General features: G+C 51.2%; 1 protein-coding gene across 3 annotated transcripts in view; it reads right to left on the bottom strand.

Moving 5' to 3' along the window:
* The window catches only part of RIPOR3 (RIPOR family member 3), a 70310-nt gene extending 49256 nt beyond the window's left edge, over positions 1-21054 (bottom strand). For 2 of the 3 annotated variants that reach the window (XM_066236432.1, XM_066236430.1), the window contains exon 1: positions 20223-20610. In XM_066236432.1, coding sequence (XP_066092529.1) covers positions 20223-20225 — 3 coding nt within the window. In that variant the 5' untranslated portion in view covers positions 20226-20610. Of the gene's footprint in view, positions 1-20222; positions 20611-20927 lie in introns of those variants that run through there. The other variant, XM_066236431.1, reaches the window with a different exon arrangement.
* Between the last annotated feature and the right edge of the window lie 1069 nt (positions 21055-22123).

Genomic DNA, 22123 nt, shown 5'->3' with positions numbered 1-22123 from the left:
AGTCAGGCCAGGGATAGTGATTAAAACCATTTCCTAACCCCGAGTCTGAATTTCTCCTCCTGAATGAGCCTGAAACAGAGCCTTGGGAAAGAACTAGGCAAAAAAATCCCCTCTAACCCGAACCAAATGTAAAATTTTCCTAAAATTATTGGCTAAGAACAAAAATAGGACTTTTTAGAAAGTCTCCAGGTCAGGGAAGAATGGCAGAGTCTTTGGGGACTCACAGGCTGGTCCCCACTTCTTTGGACAGGTATTGAGGTGGTTGACTGGGCTGTTACCCTTCTCTGACATGCTGCCTCCACTGGGGTGGAGCAGGCACGTGACCCTTGTGATCTGGCCACCAGTGACTGAACAAGCCTTGGACACTGGACCCAGGGGAGAACATCTACTTCCTGGCCAGGAACATACAACTTCTGATGGTTGGTCCAAAAGGATGAGGCTACATATTGTATTTCTCCCTCAGAAATGTAAATCAAGAGATACAGAACGTTCCAACTGGTGCAGATACTTGTGCTGAAGGGTCATGGATGTTTGGTGTTGGAATTGCCACTCTGGGGGCACACGCACACAGATGTATGCAGAAGAGGGGTAGATGCTGGGCACCTGGGATGTCAGTGATAGCATTGAGTGGCTGGATCAACCTTCACCTGAAACCCACCCTACCACTGGACTTTCCAAATTCACTATATTATATTTTCTGGGTTTTGGGGTGTGTGTGTGTGTGTGTGTGTGTGTGTGTGTGTAATAACCAAAAGGAACATTTCTAGAACCTTCTAACGCATCCTTTTTTTTTTACCTGAAATTGTTAGAGTAGATTTTTGATCCACAGAACCCAAACCGACCACACTAAGGCAGGCAGAAGCCCTTTGAAAGAGTTCAGGATTCAAAGCAGTGTCCCTGCATGTCCCAGTGACAAGCTCCCCTTTCCTGGTCTGAGGCACTTGGAAGAGGGACAAAGAGGTCAGAACTTTGCTGCAGGAACACCCTGTCCTCATGACGACCCCTTCTCAGCCTCAGAACTGCTGTTATCAGAATCTCTCTGGAGGTTGGACAAAGGGTGAAGCCAGGAACTCCTAAGGTTGAAGGGCAGGTCAGGGGCCTGGGAGAGAAGGCACAGGATGCTGGTGGGGCAGAAATATGTCTTCTGTTTCCCTTGGGCCCCCGAAGCACAGCTGTTGTCCACAGTGAGTTTAGCTGACAATGGGTACGAATAGCATTCACTCGACAGATGGTGACCCAGTGTTAGGGCCCTACTGGGAGTAAACCGAGTCTCATCAAGGCAAAGTGGCTTAGCAGTAAGTGGTGGCCCTGGGATTTGAACCTGCGTCTAATGGGCTTCAAGTGTGTATGGCCAGTAGCCACGGCTGCCATCACAGCCGCCTGGCCCATGCACGTTCGCATTTGATTCGGACAGACGGTAATGAAACAACAGAGCCAAGAACTGGTGGGCCATCATCTTTATCCTAGCTTGCACCCGGCGGGCAAGAAATACACACAGTGGGAAAACACTTCCCTTTCCATTCAGGGCTCCCAAAGCCACTGACTTATCCAAGTTTCCTAGAATCAAAGGTTTGTACCTCACCAGCCTTATTCACCTCTGTTCCCCATCTCCTTCTCTCTGCACAAACTCTGCACAAACTGGCTTCTCCTTCAGCACTCCGCCATCTTGGCTGCTTCTCCTCTCCTCCACGTGGCCTTTCTCTGCTCTACTACAGCATGGGCTCCTCTCCTTTATAGTGTAGAAATCAAAACCTTTAATCCAATATACAAAATAAGGAAGTCTCTGATACAAAGTCACTTATCTGAGGCATAATGGGATTCCTCATAAGAGTGCACCACCCCCTATCATGCAACAGTCAAGGGTGTGGAGAAAAGCTTAGTTTTAAAACTAAGCCTTAGGCTATAATGACTTTGCCAATGTACAGCCTGTCTCCCACACCCAATGCAAACTATAAGCGAGCAAACATATATATCAGATTTGCAAACTTATTTAACCCACAAAGTGTGACCTCTTTTTCAATATTCGCCCTTGAATTTCCCTTCCAGCTGGTTCTGCAATCAGTGGCCCTTCCAGACGTCCCTCAGAGGCTGCAAGGAGCTGACTGCTGACCAGGAAAAGGATTTGCCACAAACTTGACTCTGCCAGACCCTCTGGAGGCGTGGGTGTGTCCAGCCCACTTGGGGGCATCTGCTTTTGTCATCAGACAGGGCTACCTTGGGGAGGACCAGATCCCCTAAGGAAGGGGAAAACCAAAAAGAACTAGAAGTAAATTTCCAAAAAGAAATAAATAAGCAATAAGAATTGGCCACATCTGTGAAAGTGAGTGCTTCTTAAGAGCCAGGCACTGGGCTGGGGTTTGAGCCCAGGTGGTGGACATCTAGGTGCTGCTATAAAGACTGCAGGGTCAGCCCTGGGCCAACCGTAGAAGGCATCGAAGCCCAGCACCCTTAGGCGGTTCTTCAGCCAGGGTCCACCCAGGACCCTCCTATGGGTGCCCAGCACAGTCCTTCATCGTGGGCTTCCCGCTGTTTCTCAGGGCCCCAGGGGAGTAAGCCAAACTGAAATCATGATGCGGTTTGGATCCCTGGTCCCACGTTCACTAGCTCTGCGACTTGGGGTAAGTCAGTGCTCCTCTCTGAGCCTCAGTTTTCTCACCTACACAATGAGGGGCTGGTGCTAGACCAGAAGTTTTCAAACTGCTGACTGCACCTGTCTGTGGGCCTTGAGCTCAACTGATGGAGCTACGACAGGCATGTGTTGATGTTATTCCACCTCCACGGTGATGTGTACACCCCGTCCTTTCCGGGAATGACCTCGTGCCCATCTGATCTCACCTGGCACCTCGCTCGGAGCTGCTGCTGGGCGCAACGTGCTTCCTGGTTAAATGACTCACGCTCTCTGTTCCGTTTTTCTGCGCAATGTCTGCCAGCCAGCCGTGAGTGTGGCTTGGTCGGAACGAGGGTCAGGCAGCCCTGACTTGGAGGCAGGTCCGCCCTGACTTCAGTCTGGCTGCCTCTCAAGCCTTCGGTTCAGCGTCTATCATAAGAAATAACTCCACCTACTTCACGGGGCAAAAAGTATTAGCTAAGAACAATAATGAATTTAAATTGAGATAATGCACGCAAAGCTCTTGGCTTTGGGAGAAGCACATGGTGACCCTTTTAACACAACAGACTCCTTGAGGTCAGGACAGCCCTGGGTACCTTCCTACCACCAACAGCTCAGTCGGAGCTTGGGTACCTATTTTCTGGCTGATCGGCTGCAGCTGAGCCAGGAGAGCAATGGCCATCAAGGACTTAGTCTCTGCTTTCTGGTTTTGTTCACCTGGTTCCCAGCCGTCTCTTCTCCCCTCCAAGGCAGCCTTGGGCCCCCACCCCCAGAAAAGACTTAGTTCAGCCTCACCCCCTTTGAGAATGCGTGTTTGGTAGACCACGTTCCTGGGGTTTATATTGCTTAAGGCAACAAAAGACCACCGAGATCTCTGTGGATGGACAAATGGTCTGATTGGCGGGTTCCCGGTGCATTGTCCGCCCGTGTGCCCGCTGCACTCAGCTCTGGGCAGCACTCTGAGCGAGAGCCAGGGCAGCGGCCGAGCTTTCTGGCTTCCCTCTGCCCTCCAGTCTACTTCCGATCTGTGTGCAGCAGCTGTCAGGAGTAGAAACCGCTGAGAGACAGACCTCCTCTCAGTGCTCAAATCAGGCAGAATCCCACAGGGAAGTTGGGGGGGCGTGGTCACCGCGTTCCTATGGGACGCTAGGCAAATCACGCCACCTCTCAGAGCATTGGTTTCCGTATCTCCAACGGCTTAGAACAGAAACTGCAAATTGGTTTTGGCTCATGTTCTAACACCAACTGGTAGGCGTGGGATGCTTTGATGTCGTGTTGCGATGGATTCTGAGCCTGTGTTTCGCTCGCTAAAAAAGGGGTGCTGTGATTGATTGCCAATGTCTGCCGCGAAATCAAAGGATGGGCAAAAATGATACATTTGGTGTCCCACACTCACACTCACCACCCCAACCCAGAAAAGCCCTATAAGGTTCCTCAAAGTTTGAAGTGGCTCAATTCTTAAGATCTCATTGGATCACACAAAATTTAAGATCTTTCTGTTGATTTGACCTTCTTTTCTAACAACATCCAGGCTTCTCATGATCTGTGAACCATTACCACTTTTCAGCACACACGACTGAGCCACCACATCCCACAGCCGCAGTGACTGGGTCAGCCAAGGAAATCTCTGCCAGGCCAGGGCAGGCCATTAAAAATCAGCCCTAAGATCGCCCATCCCCAGCCACCCCCAGGGTCCAGCCATATCTGAAGCTCACCCTACCCTACACTGTGAAATTCTGTGAGCCAGTGAATCGTCTTCTTTTTTTTTTTTTTCTTTTTTGCTAAAACTGGCATGAATCAGAGTTTCATCACTTATAGCTCAAAGAGTTCTAATAGGCCCAGAATAGGCACCAAAGAGGGTTTGGCTAATATGACAGTGAGAACATCTGGGTCTTTCTTTTCTTTTCTTTTCTTTTTAACCCAGCCAAGACAAGGGGCCTAGAATGCAGAGAAAAGGCAGCAATGTGTTCAGGTGAAGAAGCCTGGGAGACCCCTTCTGTGGGGTCTCTGTGATAAGACGACCTCTGCTTTGGATCAATTGGGTTAAAAAGAGGCCAAATTGTCTGAAACATGCTTTTATTCTCCTTAAAACCAAGCTTTCATGAACTTTTTTTTCCTTAGCTTTCTGGGGCACTGAATCTAGCTTGGTTAAAGTTTGTTTAAAACATTGACACAAATCATAAATACCCTTGAGAAGGACCATTAACCCATCAACCAGAAAAGTTAATATCCCTGCTCACACACACCCACCCCCGTCTCCTCCAGTTAAATGGACTGGAACCCCCGCCCCATCCCCAAGGAAACTTCCCTGCCTTGTCTAGACCATTGCAAAATTGGGTTTCTTCTTAAAGTTCTTAATATATCGGCTTACTGGCCTGGCTCCTTCTCAGTGCAGGGAGCAGGACATGGGACTAACAGCTCTGGGCATTTCTGGAGTCTAGTTGCTGAAGTTTTTTCTGGGGCAAATTCTTCTCTACTCCCCCCTCCACCCTCCACATCTGGGAATCTGAAAGGCCCAGCAGCAGCAGGAGAATAGTGAAGGCTTTGGAGTCAGACGGACCTGGGGATGAAGAACAGTCTGATTCATACTTGTTGTGTCATCGTGGACAAATTGCTTAACCTATTTGAACCTCAGTTTTCCTTTCTGTAAAATGGGGATAATCATACTACCCCTCCATAAGATCATTTCTGAGAATTTGATGTTGCAATGCTTGCACAATGCCTAACTTAGTAAATGGTAGTTATAGTAATAACGTTCCTGTCATTCTCATTTTGATCAGCTTAGACCAGGGCGGGAAGACAACAGGGTGGAGAAGAGAGAGAGAGAAGGGTGTTTGGGACACCCTCAGAACTTCTGCATCATTCTACAATGGGGGATGGTCATGACCTCCCCAGCCACCCTAGTTTGAGACTTGCTCTTTTCTGCATGCTGGGTCAGCCTATAGAGAACTATCTGCTTCATCTTTCCAGAGGGTTGATTGATCTTTCTTTCCCACATGGGGAAACTGAGGCTGAGTCTCTGCGCAGATCCCAGAGTCTGTTGACAGAGCCTGAGCTGTGGCAGAAGCTCTGGCCACAGGGTCTGTGGGGCTTTTATTACAGTGGCCTGAACGGACCGCGACAGTTGATGTACACCCTCATTGTTCTTCTTTGTTTCTCCATGACCAATGAAATGTGTGCTCATTTCTGTAACAGGCAATCGTTTGAAAAATATTACTATACTTTCCTCTTTGCCTTTCTGGGTAAACAGTATCCCCTTCACATCAGGTCTGGATATGTACAGAGGACTACAGAGCCGCACCATGGCGATAGTCAGTTCCTCGTAATCAAAACAGATTTTCCCGTGACATAATAGACTTAAAAGCCACCACTGTGAGAAAACATTTTTTTAAAAGTCCATTAGCTAAAAAAAAAAAAAAAAAAAAAAAAGCCATTAGCTAATGCCTGACCAGGCGGTGGCGCAGTGGATAGAGCATTGGACTGGGATGCAGAGGACCCTGGTTTGAGACCCCAAGGTCACCAGCTTTAGCGCGGGCTCATCAGATTAGAGCAAAAAAAAGCTCACCAGCTTGGACCCAAGGTCGCTGGCTTGAGCAAGGGGTTACTCGGTCTGCTGTAGCCCCACAGTCAAGGTACATATGAGAAAGCAATCAATGAACAACTAAGGTGTCACAATGCACAACGAAAAACTAATGATTGATGCTTCTCATCTCTCCATTCCTGTCTGTCTGTCCCTGTCTATCCCTCTCTCTGACTCTCTCTCTGTAAAAATAAAATAAAATAAAATAAAAAATAAAAAATATATATATATATATATATATGAGTCCATTAGCTGCTAATTAATGTAGCACAGACATAGAATTTTCCCAAACTGTTGAGAAAGGAGAAGAGTCTTCCTTCATGACCTAGGGCAGGAGCACAAGCAAAGAAGGAAGAAGGGCATCCCCTCCGACCCTCTTGGCTTCAGCCCGGAAAGGACAGGAGCATGTACGAGGTGGCTACCTGGGTTCAAATCCCGGCTCTGCCACTTACTAGCTATGTCATCATGAGTAAATCACTTTACTTTTCTGTGCCTCACTCTCCTCATCTGTAAAGTGGGACTAAGAGTAGCTCCTTACAGAGTTGCTGTGAGCATTATGTGAATTCAGGTGTGAGGTGCTTAGAATGGACTTTGGTGGATAATAGGCTTTTGTGGATAATTCTATGTATTCATGTTTTTTTAATGTGAGTAGAGTCAGCTCCAAGTCAGGGGTTCGCACGACCCCCCTGGGGGCCCAAAGGGGGAAGCTGCATCGAGACCACCAGCCACCAGTTTAGAGTGGGGACCCTGAGACGCAGCAGGTTGAAAGGAAGGAAGCTCTGATGTTCCGCTTTTCCTGGCTACACGGGGTTCCCCGTGGCCAGGATAGGGATCCACATATGCTGAGGACACGCTGTTAGGGCAAGGGGCATTGTGACTGCAGCTGGGGCCGGCGGTGACAGCCAGGGTCAGGGGCCAGCTGCAGTGGAGATGGGGGTTTCTGAGCCAAGGTGGAGACAGGGAGCCAGGCAGGGTCCCAGGCCCTGAGCTCCTCCACAAACACTGGAAAGGAAACGGCCACCTGGGCAATACACATGGCTGCTGAGCCTGCCCTGTTCCCCTCGCTGTGGAGTCTCACCGTGGACACACCTCCGGACACACAGACCCGAGGGCGCCATCCTAGAGAGAGCCGAGGGGGGAGCCCAGAGACACCTGAGCTGAGCATTACCCGAAGACCTGCTGTCCTAGATCAGATTAAACTGACCAGATTACACGAAATCTGGTGTTTTCCCTTGTTGCCCTAGGACTGGGGTTTGTGAGAAAGCTCAGGTCAATTACGGGAAATTAAAAAAAAAAACAAAAAACACCTCTCCACATCCACACAGGACAGTGTGAGTAAATGGGCCCCATGTCAGTCACCAAGGGGGATGCTCCTGTGGGTGGAGCCACACCATCCACTCCGCACGGTGTCTGCAGCGTGGCCAGTGCTCAGTGATCGTCCAGGGAAGTGTAACTGGGCTTCCGCTCTGGCCTGATCGGCAGTGGACCGGCCACTCTGAGACTGCAGAGGGGGAATTCTGTTCTCAGCTTCCAGGGCACAGGCTTTGGGGTCAGACCCTGCTGGGTGCAAAGCCTGGCTCAGCCCTCGTGTGGACAGCTTCTGATGTGGCCCTGGTAACCCCACCTCCTGGAGGTCAGACTCTCTTAAGTGTGAGTGGACCTAGTGACTTGCTTTTAATAAATGGAATATGGCAAAGTAATGGAATGTCATCTCCACAATCAGGTTTAGAAGACATTGACTATACTCTCTCTCTCTCTATACACACACACACACACACACACACACACACACACACACACATACGCACACACACACACTCCTTCTTGGCCTGATAAAGCAAGCTGCTATGTTGGGGAGGCCCATGTGGCTAGGCACTGAGGCCTCCAGCCAATAGCCACAGAGGAACTGAGGCCTTCAGTCCAAGGACCCACAAGGAACTAAATCCTGCCCATGTTACTGAGCAAACCCAGACACAGCCCCTGTCCCAGCTGAACCTTGAGATGACTGAGCCCTGCCGTCACCGTGGCTGCAGCCTGTGAGAGACCCTGAATCAGAGGACCCAGCCAAACCACACCTGGACCCCCCCACCTGCAGAAACTTGAGATCATAAACATCTTGTTTTAAGCTGCTAAGTTGAGGGGCCGTGTGTTATGCTGCAGTAGGTAACTCGCACAGCTCTGCAAGCATGGACCAGTCACTTAACCTTCACGTGTGTACCCTTATCAAAAAAGGGGGCATAACAATCACACCTTTCCATCTTACAGGTTCATTACAAGGACCAAGAAAATGAGTGAGTGAGTGAGTGAGTGAGTGAATGAATGAATGAATGAATGAATGAATGAATGAATAGGACCACTGATTGGAGCAGGGAGAAGATCACAGATTCAGGAAAGAAAACCCAAGGGGCCGGTTGGAGCAAAGCTGTGAAGAGCTCTCATTGAGCAACTGTCACAGGGCCAAGGGCCCATCTGTAAGCCCGGGAGGGTCCCTCACCAAGGTGAAATCCTACCTCCATCCTCACTTCACCGGCCAGTTCCTCCTGGGGCTCCCAAGGACCAGTGACCTGAGCAACCAGGACGTCCAGCATCCTGTGCTGGGTTCTGCTGTCCCTTCTTCAAGGGTTATGTTCTCTGTGGGGCAGCTGTTGCCCAGAACTTGGCCGGGCTTGGCTCCACAGGGACAAACAAGCTGACAGCCACAGCATCTGATATCCCTAGAAACTGACCCTCGTGGGAGAGTCACAGCCAGCTGGCGTGGGTACCACAGCCTGGCCACAGCTCCTCGGCAGTCAGTCCTGGGGGTGACAGGGACAAAGGGGAGGGGTCAGATGTCAGCATTCACATAGTAACAGATGGCTGACTCCAAGTCAGGAGAATAAACTTCGACCTGAATACACCTCACAGGACTCGGGAGCCTTATCAGATACTCTGTCCAGCACTCCCCGCCCGGGTCTGTGCGATCCCAAACCCAAGCGAGACTCGCTGCGCTAAACCTGGCTTGGCTGTCCATAGGCATGCACACCTGTTCCTCACCTCATCCGGGGCTGGAGCCACCTGGGCAGAAGGGTCACAGGGGACACGTGGCCATTGTCTGTTCTTCCCTCACTTCTCAGTTGGGAATGAGAGGCAGACCCTTGATGGAGACTGGCTGGCAGCCCACAGGCAACTCACCTGTAGCAGGTTGAGCTTGGGGATAATCCCACCCCTCTTCTGGGTCCTCCCCATCTCCAGTTGATCCCACAGCCTCTCGGAGGTGGGGCACAGGGGCCACTCAAGGTGGAGGATGACCGACATCAGTACTGGTCACCCAGATACCCAAAGGGGCAGGTACTAGGAGCAGGCTCCTGCCCAGTGTGCATCAGGCAAGTTGGGAGCCTGACCCCCTACAGAGCCCCCAGGAGAGGCTCTAGCACTGTTTCCCTCTCGTCTTAGCTCTCGCCCTTCTCTGTACCACCAGCAGGCCCCGTCACCACCATGACAACGGTCAGCATTAATGAAGAAGCTCCCTCTGTGCCACTAGCTCAGGGAACCCCCACAAACCACCCTGCAGGTAGGTTAGGTTATAATCCCTATTTGACACAGAGACCGGCTAAGCCCCTGCATGTTGGTAGCGGAGGCAGGATTTGAATCCGGGCAGTCTGGCTTTGGGACAGTGTTCTCCGTGATGTGGCTAGCTCCTTCACATTGGCCAGCCACCCCCAGCCAAGCTCTGCAGGCTGACTTTGTCCTTCGGGAACCCCTGATCTCCCCAGAGGCCTCCAACCCACTCGCTGGCCGGGGGAAGGCTCCCGGCTCGCCCTGCTGACACAGCGACTATTTCTTGGCCCCAAAGCCACAGTTGTTGGAAATTACAATCCTTCCTTCCTGACTCCGAGCTCATGGCTCCAAGAGGCTCCTAATGCACACGTCTCCCATCAGCCAAAGCAAGTTCTTTCCACGGCCGCGACCCAGGCGTGTTAAAATGTAAACTGTCGTACATCATGTGGCAGCAAGCTCATTTGTCTCTGTCAGGCCCACTCTCTGGTCCCACCAGGCCCCCCTCTCTCCTTGCTGTCATCCTGTGAAGGTCTTGGCCAGGCTTGGCCCACAAGTCAGGGCGTGTGGACCCGACAGAGTGAACCACTGCGAGCATTTAATAGCACTGTCTCGATGTTGAATAAATCACACCTTAATGGATCATTTTTCAATCTGTAGCCCTAAGTCATGACTCCTAAAATGTTCCCAGCTGTCAGCGCTGACATGTGTGCTTCTGGCATGCTCTTCCACGCACGGGGTCATGCGGCTTCCTACCCATGGGGGAGCAGGACACCAGTGATCTGAGACGGTACGCGGCTTAACGTTTGTCACTCTAAAGTCGAGATTCCCCCCCCCCACCGCCTTATCAGAGCCTCTCTGGAGGAGATGTGTCTGGAGAGAGGTGTGGACTAGGACAAGTACATCTCAGATGGACGGGATTCTGAGACAGAGAGTATGCCCACTCCACACCTTTGGGATGAGATTGGAGAGTCTTGAAACCTGACCAGCTTTGGAGTAAAAAAAAAAAGGGGGGGTGTGTGGTCTGAACCTCAGATTTACTATTCACTAGCTGTGTGTCTTTGGGCAAGTCAGTGTACCTCTCTGGGCCTCAAACACGTATTCATAGAACCCACTTCACAGGTTGTGAAGAGGGCTAAGTGGGAGAATGAAAGAAAGGAGTTTATGGCCTGGCCTGTGGTGGCGCAGTGGATAGAGCATAGACCTGGAATGCTAAGGTCACTGGTTCGAAACTCTGGGCTGGCCCAGTCAGGGCACGTATGGGAAGCAGCTAGAAGTTGATGCTTCCAGTTCTTCTCCCCCCCACCTTCCTCTCTCTCCTATCTCTAAAATCAATAAATAAAATCTTTAAAAAAAAAAAAAGAAAGAAAGAAAAGAAAAGAAAGGAGCTTAGAGCCCTGGCTGGGTTGCTCAGTGGATAGAGCGTCATCTTGGTGTGCCGGGGTTGAAGGTTTGATCCCCAGTCAGGGCACCTATGGGAAGCAATCAATGCGAGCACAGCTAAATGGAACAACTGAGTGGAACAACAAGGTGATGCTTCTCATCTCTCTCCTCTGTCTCTCTCTCTCTCTCTCAAATCAATAGAAAAAAAATTTTCTTTAAAGCCTGGAATATGCTGCAGGAATTGTGTGGTAAGAGGAGTGTTATTAACAGCCAATATTCATTAGGTGGTGTCATGAACTGAACAGTGTCCCCCAAATGTACATGTGTCCCCAGAGTCTTAGAACGTGGCCTTCTTTGGAAATGGAGTCTCTGCAGATGTACTTAGTGAAGATGAGTTTGTACTGGATGAGGGTGGCCCTAAATCCAGAGTCCTTCTAAGAGGAGGAGAGGACACCAGGAAGAGGGCTGCCAAGGCAGGGAGTAGCTGCTCATTCGTTTGCTGTCTGGCTCAGGGCAAGTCCAACGGCCGACCAGGCGGGAGCCCGGGCAGCACCAATGGTGCGGGGAGCCCCCTCCCACTCAATGCCCTCAAACAATTCAAAGGTCATCCCTGGCTTTACTCTATCTGGGCTTTTTGCAATTGCTGCTGCTGAGCAGTAGAGTGTGTGTGTGTGGGGGGGGGGGTAACAGAATACAGACAAAACCACCCTTAGGGTGCAGCCCAACAGCAAAGATCCCCAACCCAGGTCAGGAGTGTTTTTCCACCAGGAAACCAAAACAGTTCATCTGAGTTTCTTCACCCTTTGTCCCAAGATGCAAAAATGTCAGAAATGTGCAAGGGCGCTGGCCTCTGAGGGACAGTGGATCTCGCCCCTGCGGTCTGTTTCCTGCACAAGCCGAGGGTCACGGTGAGGACCACTGCCCGAGAGTGAGGACAGCGGGTCGGCTCCTGCTGGGCTGCAGGTTTGCCGTAGAGAGCGGGTGAGATGTCCCTCTCTGGGCACCGGCTTTCTTAACTGTGAACTGGGGGTACGACAGCCGGGTCTGTCGTCTCACAGACGAGAGCCTAGAGCAGGTGACAGCCACAGGTCGTGCTGGGCTGTTTTCCTCTGTCCTCCCGAAGGGGTCAGCAATGTGAGAACTGGGCCTGTATCAGTGCCTCCCCCCAGACCCTATTTCATAACACGAGGACTCGGACTGTGGGTCAATCCATTCATATTCACAAAGCACCAACTCCATACCCGACAACGCCGTGCCAGTCTCTGGGAGGTTACTTATAACTGTTGACACTGACGCTTAGCAACATCAGCAGTAGCCACCATTTACTGAGCATTTGCTAGATCCAAAGCATCATGTGCTTTGCCTCCTTGAATTCTCACAACAAGCCTGTAAGATGCATACCACTCTGACCCCTATTTTCCAGAGAAAACTCAGTTCAGAGGGAGCAACTTGCTCAAGGTCCCCCAGTTAGGTTGGACTCCCTTTAAATTCTGCTTCCACAGCACATACTGCTGCCCACAAGTGCCCACGGCCCAGTGGGAGGCTGAGGCCATAGCTGTGACATTCCTCACATGAGCTTGTATTTCTAGTGCCCGATATAGGGCCAAACAGTTCATACACATTATGTCCCTGAGACCTTATGAAACCTTCCTGAGAGTTGTTACCATTATTATTATTCTGTTCATATAGATGAGAACACGGAGGCCCAGGGGGTGACATGGGTGGTGGCACTTACAAGTCAGGACCAAGATCGGGCCTTCCTGATTCTACCTGTGAGGTTTTGCCCTACCTTTTCAAAATGGGGTTGAATAAGCATGGGTGCTGACTCCATGCAGAGACAGTCAAGGGTGTTAAAGGAAAGATCCTAGGGGACTTCCTGGAGGAAGAGGATCACAAAGGATGTGCAGAATCTGCAAAGCACAGATTTCCTCTCTTGAGATCACCTCGGGGCATTTGCCAGGAACCTGGGAGTTGGAGGTTCTGAAGCCCCAACTTGCTGAAACTTACGCCTGGCACCTCACTCTCCCGAGGGACTTGGGAGGAATCCGTCCTGCCTCCCACCCCGCCCCGCCACACAGGCCCGTCTGCATGCCAGGCCGGGCTGGCCCTTCGCCCTGTGCACCACTCTTCACTCTGCAGGCCTCGGGAAGGAAGGGCCAGAGCCAAGGTTACCGTGGGGCTCGCATACCTTAGGGGAGGGCTGGGTACACAAAGCCACAAGCTACTCAATGCAGCCTTGTTTGCGATCACAAAAGACTGGAACCGATCTCACGTCCATCAACAGGAGACTGAAGACACTCTGGCACAGCCATATACGACCCAAGTGTCGGCGGAGGAAGAGTGGGAGGGTCGTGAGCCAATACTAAAAGCTGACCTTTGGGAAGAACCTCGCAGGTGGGCAAGGCTCATCCCGGCGTATTAATCCTTCCATCCAGCTTGGGACTGGACCACGATCATCACTTTCAATGAAGACAGAAACTGAGGCATGGAGAGGTCCAGTCCCTGGCTCCAGGCCCATGGCTATACATGGTGCAGCCGGGATTTGAGGTCATGCTCGAGACCACTCTGCCACCCGGCCTCCCAGCCGCACCATCTTGCCAAGCTTCCCTCTGCCGGGAGCACCCCAGAATCCGGGAAAGAAGAGAAACACGCGGACCGCCCTCAGCACTCCCCGCCCTGCGCTGGCCCGGGAGCGCAGGTGTCATTAGAAGAGGCCTGACCAGAACAGAGCACGATAACTCGGATGCTGTGGTAGCCAACTTCTCTCTCCAGTCAATTACGGCCAGCGGGGCTCACTGATTATCTTTATGGCCTTTCCTGGAGTCATGACAAGGAAAATGAAACAATCCACAGGACCCCTTTCATCACTAACAGCCGGGTTTCGTAAGGGGAGAGGGGAGGAAGAGGGGAGGAAGGAAAGAAAAATCTGTCTCCCCCCCACCCCTTGGAGCTCATCAGCAGAACTCAAGGCCGGACAGCCAACGTGTTGGTGTTGAGGAAAGCTGTTTTCAAGCAGAACTAATTGGCAACAGAAATGGAATTTTTTTCCCTCCAGAAAGGATAAACATGCTTTATCCCTGGGAATTACCCTCCGGAATAGGTATTCCAGACATGTTGTGTGCAGCTGCCCGTGTGCGGCTGGCAGGCTCACCCAGACGCGGCCGAGAGTGGCCACTATTCAACTGGGCTGGCCTGTTTTGCACTAAGATGGCCACTGAGGTCGACAGCCCGAACCAGCCCACCTGGAATGCACATGGCTCCCCTGTTGTACAGCATCACTTCCCCCCTCTGGGAGCAGCAGTTGGCTTTGGGGTCCCCCAGACACTGGTTTGAGTGGAGTTGATCCCCCCCCCCAGCTGTGGGGACCGCCCTGGCAGACTTACGCCAACCACGTACTCCAGAGCTGTGTCAGGAGTGGGCACCCAACCCAACTGGAAACGAAGGGCACGAGAGAAGCACAGTGACTGAGGCTTCTGGGAAAGGGAGCTCAGCCGTGTGAGAGGTGCAGAGAGGTGATGCATGCGACATTCAGGATAGCAGCTCCTGCCGTGGGAAGTCATGGTCAGAGTCTGGCTCTCAGTGGGCAGTGGGGGTGCAGAGTTCTTTATTTTATAAGTAGATGCAGTGAGACTTAGATAGAAGGGGGCCGTTCAGGCGCCTCTTTCAGTGTGTTTGTGGTGAGGCGATGATTTATTCTCCCTCAGGTCCATTTATTTTGGGTTGTTTTTTTTTTAATTTGATTGGGATGACACTGGTTAACCTACGAGGTCCATTTTTTTTAAAGATTTTTTATTTATTCATTATAGAGAGGGGAGAGAGAGAGAGAGAAAGAAGGGGGTAGGAGCAGGAAGCATTAACTCCCATATGTGCCTTGACCAGGCAAGCCCAGGGTTTTGAACCGGCAACCTCAGCGTTTCCAGGTCGACGCCTTACCCACTGCGCCACCACAGGTCAGGCATACGAGGTCCGTTTTTGAAAGTCTTGCAGAAAGCTCTCTAGACCTGGATTTGGGGACCAGGAATCCATGGGGACTCCTCTCCTAGGTAAAGGAGCAGAGGCCTTAGGCTATTCCCTCTGTGGTTAACCAGTGATGAGCCTGTTTGTTCCCCGGCGGGTGTGGGCACCCGAAGGTGTGTTTGGAGGGGACACTTATGGCCCTTCCTCATGCTTCCCCTGCAGGGTCTCTCTCCCCTCTGAGGGGGGCGATACTGGGCATGGTCCTCAGAGGAGGGCTGCCAGCAGCACTGGGGTGGGACTGGGGGGTTCAAATCAAGGGACAACACGGTAACAGCCACCCGACCACAACAGGATCCAAGTCCCACAGTCTGCCCGATTCCTGGGTCTATCTGGACACAGGTCAGGAAGAGGGTGCTGCTGCCCTCCAAGCCCACCTGGGACAGACGGGATGAGCACAGGGGCCACATGAAGGGCTCAGAACTTGGGCCCCGGCTGGTCTGAAAGGCACATCTGAAGATGCACAGTTCCACTGTCACTGTATTGCCAGTGAAGGGCCACTTAGTGAGGCAGCACAGGCTATTAAAATGTGGTGTTCAGGCCCTGCCTGGTTGGCTCAGCGGTAGAGCGTCGGCCTGGCGTGCGGGGGGACCCGGGTTCGATTCCCGGCCAGGGCACATAGGAGAAGCGCCCATTTGCTTCTCCACCCCCTCCTCCTTCCTCTCTGTCTCTCTCTTCCCCTCCCGCAGCCAAGGCTCCATTGGAGCAAAGATGGCCCGGGCGCTGGGGATGGCTCCTTGGCCTCTGCCCCAGGCTCTAGAGTGGCTCTGGTTGCGGCAGAGCAACGCCCTGGAGGGGCAGAGCATTGCCCCCTGGTGGGCAGAGCTTCGCCCCTGGTGAGTGTGCCGGGTGGATCCTGGTGGGGCGCATGTGGGAGTCTGTTTGACTGTCTCTCCCCGTTTCCAGCTTCAGAAAAATACAAAAAAATAAAAAATAAAAATAAAAATAAAATAAAATAAAATGTGGTGTTCAGCCTGACCAGGCGGTGGCGTACCGAATAGAGCGTCAGACTGGGATGCGGAGGACCCAGGTTCAAGACCCCGAGGTCGCCAGCTTGAGCGTGGGCTCATCTGGTTTGAGCAACGCTCACCAGCTTGGACCCAAGGTCGCTGGCTCCAGCAAGGGGTTACTCGGTCTGCTGAAGGCCCACGGTCAAGGCACATATGAGAAAGCAATCAATGAACAACTAAGGTGTCACAATGCGCAACGAAAAACTAATTGATGCTTCTTATCTCTCTCCATTCCTGTCTTTCTGTCCCTATCACTCTCTCTGACTCTCTGTCTCTGTAAAAAAATAAAATAAAATAAAATGTGTTGTTCATAAATTAAATACAGCATGAGGCTAAAGGTTCCCCATGACGCTAACTTAGGATTCTCCCCAAAAGTCTGGCTGTCCTGTCACCCTTGGCAACATAGCAAAGCAAATATTTCCACAAGTATGTATTGAGTGCCTACTATGTGTAGCAAGCATTTATTGAGTGCCTACTATGGGTTACAGCACTGAGAAAAACAGGAGGGGGGAAGATTCCTGCCCTCAGGAAATTCACCTTTTAGGGGACATTTAAGAAAAGAAAAATATATAGTATATGAGACACTGGATGATAAGTGGTAAGGTGTGAGCCACGTGGAGATCTGGACAATGAGTGTCCCAGGCAGAAGAGAAAGCAAGTGCAAAGGTCCTGAGGCAGCACTGTGCCTGGCACAATTGAGAACAGCAAGAACAGTGAGGAGGGGGGTGAGGGAGATGAGGTTCAGACCCTGCTAGACCTCGTGGCCATGGTGAGGACTTTGCTTTCCACTCTAGGTGAGAGGGAGTCAGGACTGGAGGGGATGAGGGTGTCCTGAGCAGAAAAGGGACAGGACCTGATTTCCTTTTAACAGGACCTGAGTGGCTGCAAGTGGAGAACACCGTCAGAGAGGCAGGAGGAGAAGCAGAGACCTTGGTTAAGAGGCAACGATCATGGTCCAAAGAAAGATAATGGCCACTCGGACCAGGGTGGCGCAGTGGAGGTAACAGAAAGTGGTCGGCTTCCAGTTATAGGTTGAGGGTAGAGCTGATCAAATTTCTTTACGGAATGCGTTTTGGGGTCAAGAAAGTTTGAGACTTGGTTAGCAAGTAAAGACATGGTTATCAAAAGGGATTTCTTCTTACAACCTCCTGGGACTTCTGTCATGCTGGCATTGAAAGGCATGGTTCTGGTCTTCGTGGGTTAACCAGGAAAAACACCCAGGATACATGGTCAAGTGGAAAAAAGGAAGAGGCAGAATAGAATGGAAAATTATCTCATTTTTGTAACTTATGAATATAACGGAATGAATGGGCTGGAAAAATAGGCACACCTGGCCTTAATTACTTGGAATGGAGATTTAACCTCAGGATTGCAAAATAAAGTGATAATAAATCCCATTTTTGGTTCTTTTTAAAGTTGCTGCGACACAGCTCCCGTCTGCCGTCACAGCACACTTCCTGCCCTTCGCCAGTGTCCCTACCTGGGCCTCCGCCTTGGCCTCAGCCGTAAGGGAGGCTGAACTTGGAATGGAGAAATATTTTCCTCTCGTGCTTGCTGGCTCGGGAGAGCTGGAAAGGGCCCACCTGGCTCCTAAAGTTTCTAAAAATAGAAAGTTGTCTTAACTTTCCTATAGTTTTGGCTTAGCTGTTCCTTCTGCTTGTGCCAAGATGCCATTTGTATTAGGGAACTGTTCGCTGTGCGTGAAAATGCAGGATGGCAGGGGTAAGACCCGAGGGGGAGTGGAGAATGAGCAGGCCACTGCCGCTGACGGGCCCGCCGGAGATGCTGTAAGTGTGGACGACACCTCCTACCCCACCCAACCGCTGCGTCTGTTCTGGCGATCAGGGCAGGAGAGAGCCCTCTGGCTGTTGGCTTGTTTCTGCCGAGAAGAGGAAGTTGAGGGAACTGTGTCCAAGGCCTGGAGTTTGCACCCTTCTGGGTGAGGGCTGAGGACAGTCCAGGACAGGGCTTCTGAGACCTTGGGCACAAGCACATTCACTGCGGGAGCAGTGCTGTGCTGGTGAAGGATGAACAACCAGCTCTCAAGGAGAAAGTGTGCGCGCACATGTGTGTGTGCACATGTGTGTATACAAATAGATGCAAACGTACACATGCACACACGTACAATACCCATACACACATGTATACTTAGGCTTATTATAGATTGTATTGATGTAAAGGACGTGCAGCACACAATTTACAAATAAAAATAATGTTTATGATACTCCTTTTTGTAAATTTCGTATCAATTGATTCACACAGGACGTTTTTACTGATTTTTGCCCCTAGTTCTTAGATCTGTAGTCAACCTATGGTTATAACAGGCGAGCGATTGTAGTTCTTGAAGAATACTGGTTGATATTTAATTTTACCTTAAGGAGTATGACCAACATGATACAACAAAGAGCATGTCAGAACTTAGCTTGTTTGTTCATGAAATAGGCAACATGTTCGATTTTTAGCTATTCACATGTAACAGCTAGAAAGAGAATAGACTTTCGTGTTTAATCTGCGTCAGTTAACTTTTTCTCCCTCACTTTCTCAAATCTAGACAACGAACAAAACAATAACTCAAGCCCTGAGTTGTACTTGTTTGCCAATTCCCCAAGTGTAAACATTCCCAGTGTGGCTGATAACAGGCTACCCGCTTGCCATCACTGAAAATGAAACTGGGGAGAGATGTGCCGTAGCACATGGTTATACAGTATTCCTACCAGACAGCTACAGTAGAGGTGACAAACCTGAGGAGCACAGATAATACGGACAGGGTGACCAACCGTTCCGTTTGCCCAGCACTGAGGGGGTTTCTGGGACAAGGCCATTACCCTAGAGCTAGGACCACCACTCAGGCCTCAGCCTGAGCCCACGGCAGAACCAGCCCCTACAAAGACAGGAGGTCTGAGTCAGTACAGTGCTGCTGCAGGATGGAATTTTCCAAGGAAGAGAAAACAGGGGGCAACATCTGGGTGCCAGGACCTCCAACTCTGCCCAGATGCTTGGAACCCGAGGGATTTCCCACCTGCCGTGGCCCTGCTGTATACTTCTTATCACTTGGCTGCTGCCGGCCCCAGCTGCAGGGAAGTATATGCAAATTGCCTGCGATAATATTAATGTGTGATTCCCTGGGGGGGGGGGGGAGCCATGTGGAAAGAACTGTGTGTGTTTCACAATTCTGTTCCGTCCAGAAGAGCAGTGGGGACCCAGAATGATTTGAAACACATTTTTGAAAAGGCGAAATAAAATTGGAACAAAATCTAGTAGAGGCATGTGCCACTCTCTCCGCCCCCCACCCCCCACCCCGCTCTCTCCACCCCTGCCTAATATTAACTCCCTTGTCCATGCCTAGGAGTCTTGTCCAACAGGGCAGCAAACACAGCAAATGACATTAGGTACTGTTCATTCAAGTCAGGAGCCCTTGGCCATCCCAGAATAGTGTGCTGACATACTAGCCAAGGAGCTAAAGGCTACTGAGCCTGTTGCTTCTTCCTCTGTCCAACCTTTCTGCCTTCCTCCTCCAGTTAATGCTCCCTCCTCCTTCACCCCTGCTTCCTGGGGTTCCCCAGACTCAGAGAACATAGAATACACATACTGGGATGGAGAGTTTAGTGAAAGTAAAGTTAGAAAAGCCAAGATCTGATTCTCATCTCTGCCACTGACTAGCTGTGTGACCTTGGACAAGTCACTTCTCCTCTCTGAGCCTCTGTTTGCTCCATGTACAATGAGGAGAATATTAATAATACCTACTCCATGGGGGCTTGTGGGGATTCCCAGATCTACAGTTTCACAATTCCTAGCACACAGCAGACACACAAGAACTAGCAATCATAGCAAGAGCCCCTTAACCATTAAAGATCACCTCATTCAACCACTCCATTTTAGAGACAGACTGAGGCCCAGAGAGGGGAAGGAACTTGCCCAAGGCCACACAGCAAGATACTGCAGTGCCATCTCAGCTTCAACACAGGCTCCCTTCACTGGATTTGGGAGCTGCCAGGTTGGAAAGTGAGGATGTGCTGCCCTCCTCACACCTCCCTACCCTCTAAGAGTCTGGTTCCCACACCAGCTGCACATGGAGCAGTGGCTTCCCACTCACCATCAGCGGGTCTGGACTTTTAGGACCCTGTCACGCCATCCTCCTCCAAGCAGTGTGGCTGACCGCTGAAGCAAGCGTGGGCTCCCATCCACAGCAGGACTCGGGGAGAGGAGAGAGGAGCCAGGACTGGGGAAAGCCCCTCCAGACGGGCCACTCCGGTGATCACCTCGGAGGAGCCCACTGTCCCGGTCCTCTTCGCAGCGTCTTGGGGACGGCGCGCTGCGGGCTCTGATAGCACGGCCTGGCTCTTATCTGGCCTGTGTCAGGGTGCAGGCAGGCGGCCGAGGAGCCGGGGTTCCAGGAAGCCCGCCTGGGGCGCCCCCAGCGGCCCCGCTCCCCCGGATGCTGCCTGCTGCTCTGGACGCAGCTGATTGCCCGTCAGTGTCACTCTGAGCTCTGCCAGGGAGAATTCCATGCTGGCCCCCAGCAGGCGGGGCCCCCACCCCTTCCCGTCCCACCCCCCACTCCCATTTTGGCAAGGGGACTGGGAAAAGGCAGTTTCAAGTCCGCACAGCGTTTGTGGTCGTGTCCTGAACTCTCCGCGATTAATCATGGAGCATCTGATTTCTGCTTTGCCTCAGAGGGGGGTGTGGGGACGCCTAGAAGTTTCTGTTTACTCCATTCTGCACCGGGCTCCGTGCTAATCGCAAACAGACAGGGACGCAGCCTCCCCCTCCCTCCCCTGCTGCTTCCTCCTCTTCTTACCTTGTCACTTTCTCTTCTCCCTCCTCACGCTTCCTCCTTTCCCTCCTTTCTTCCCTCTTGACCCTCCGTGCCCTCCTCAGACCGGACTTGATCCTCCACACACGCCTTTCTCTGGTCCTGGTTCCCCCCAAACCCCATCGTCCCCATTGCGCCTCCCCCTTCTCCTGGGATGCAAATTGGCGTGGCCTTTCCTTTTACATCTTTATAGTTAGTCGTCAGCTCCTTTTACTGCTTTTCTTTTCTCATTCTTTTCTTTTTTATAACCTAATTATTTGGGGGTTTGCCACACACACGCGCGCGCGCGCACACACACACACACACACACACACATGCACCTCTGTTCCATTTCCTTGTGTAAGAGACTCTTAGAAACATACATGGCATCTCTGGGTCAAGGGGTGAGGTCCCAGACTCCTTTGTCATATCGGCACATCTCGCTTTCGGATTCTGCTCAGGGATGCACCCAGGAACAAAGTCCCCATTGACAGAGAGGTCTGCCCTGTGGTCCTCCCAGCCTCTTAACACCTAGAGGTGAATTTCCCCCTGCCTCGCCTTGGCTCCGCTCCACCCTGCAGCCACTACAGACAAGAAACCAGGACTACACGGGCCCAAAGAACAGAAACTGACACCTACCTCCCCCCCGCCACACACACACACACTGAAGGGTAATTTGGCAAGAGCTTTGAAAACCGAAAGTGAGCCCAGGCTGCTGCCCCAAACATCCCTTATGCATGTGCTGTGCGTTAGGAGGCATACGCATAGAGGTCTGCTGGAAAAAAATATGGCTTATCTTAGGAAACAATTGGAAATAAATGCCCGTCCAATAATGACCAGTGAGATGGAACGCAGAAGAGTCACACTGTGGTTCGCCGGGGAGTGATGTAAAAAGCGTGGTCTGTATCTGTGTGTGACAACAGAGAGGGATCTCCGAGATGTTTTGTTGAATGAAAAGGGGGTCAAAAGGGTACATTTGGTATAATGCTGCTTGCGTTACTCTCCCTCTCACACACCTGTAAAATGAAATACTATGGAAACACGCATAAAAACCAGGTCAATAGTCTGGAAGGATATAAAGCAAATTGAGTCATTTCCTCTAGAAAAAAGGGAGGCAAGGGTTTAAGAGTGGTGCTCGACCTGTATGTAATAGCTTCAATTTCAGAAAACGGAAATGGATTCATCTGTTACTTGTGTCCCAA

This window comes from Saccopteryx bilineata, chromosome 6 (assembly GCF_036850765.1).
Source record: "Saccopteryx bilineata isolate mSacBil1 chromosome 6, mSacBil1_pri_phased_curated, whole genome shotgun sequence".
In the NCBI taxonomy this organism is placed as follows: Eukaryota; Metazoa; Chordata; class Mammalia; order Chiroptera; family Emballonuridae; genus Saccopteryx; species Saccopteryx bilineata.
The sequence above is the reverse complement of the archived record's forward strand: the minus strand, read 5'-3'. Positions and strand labels throughout refer to the sequence as shown.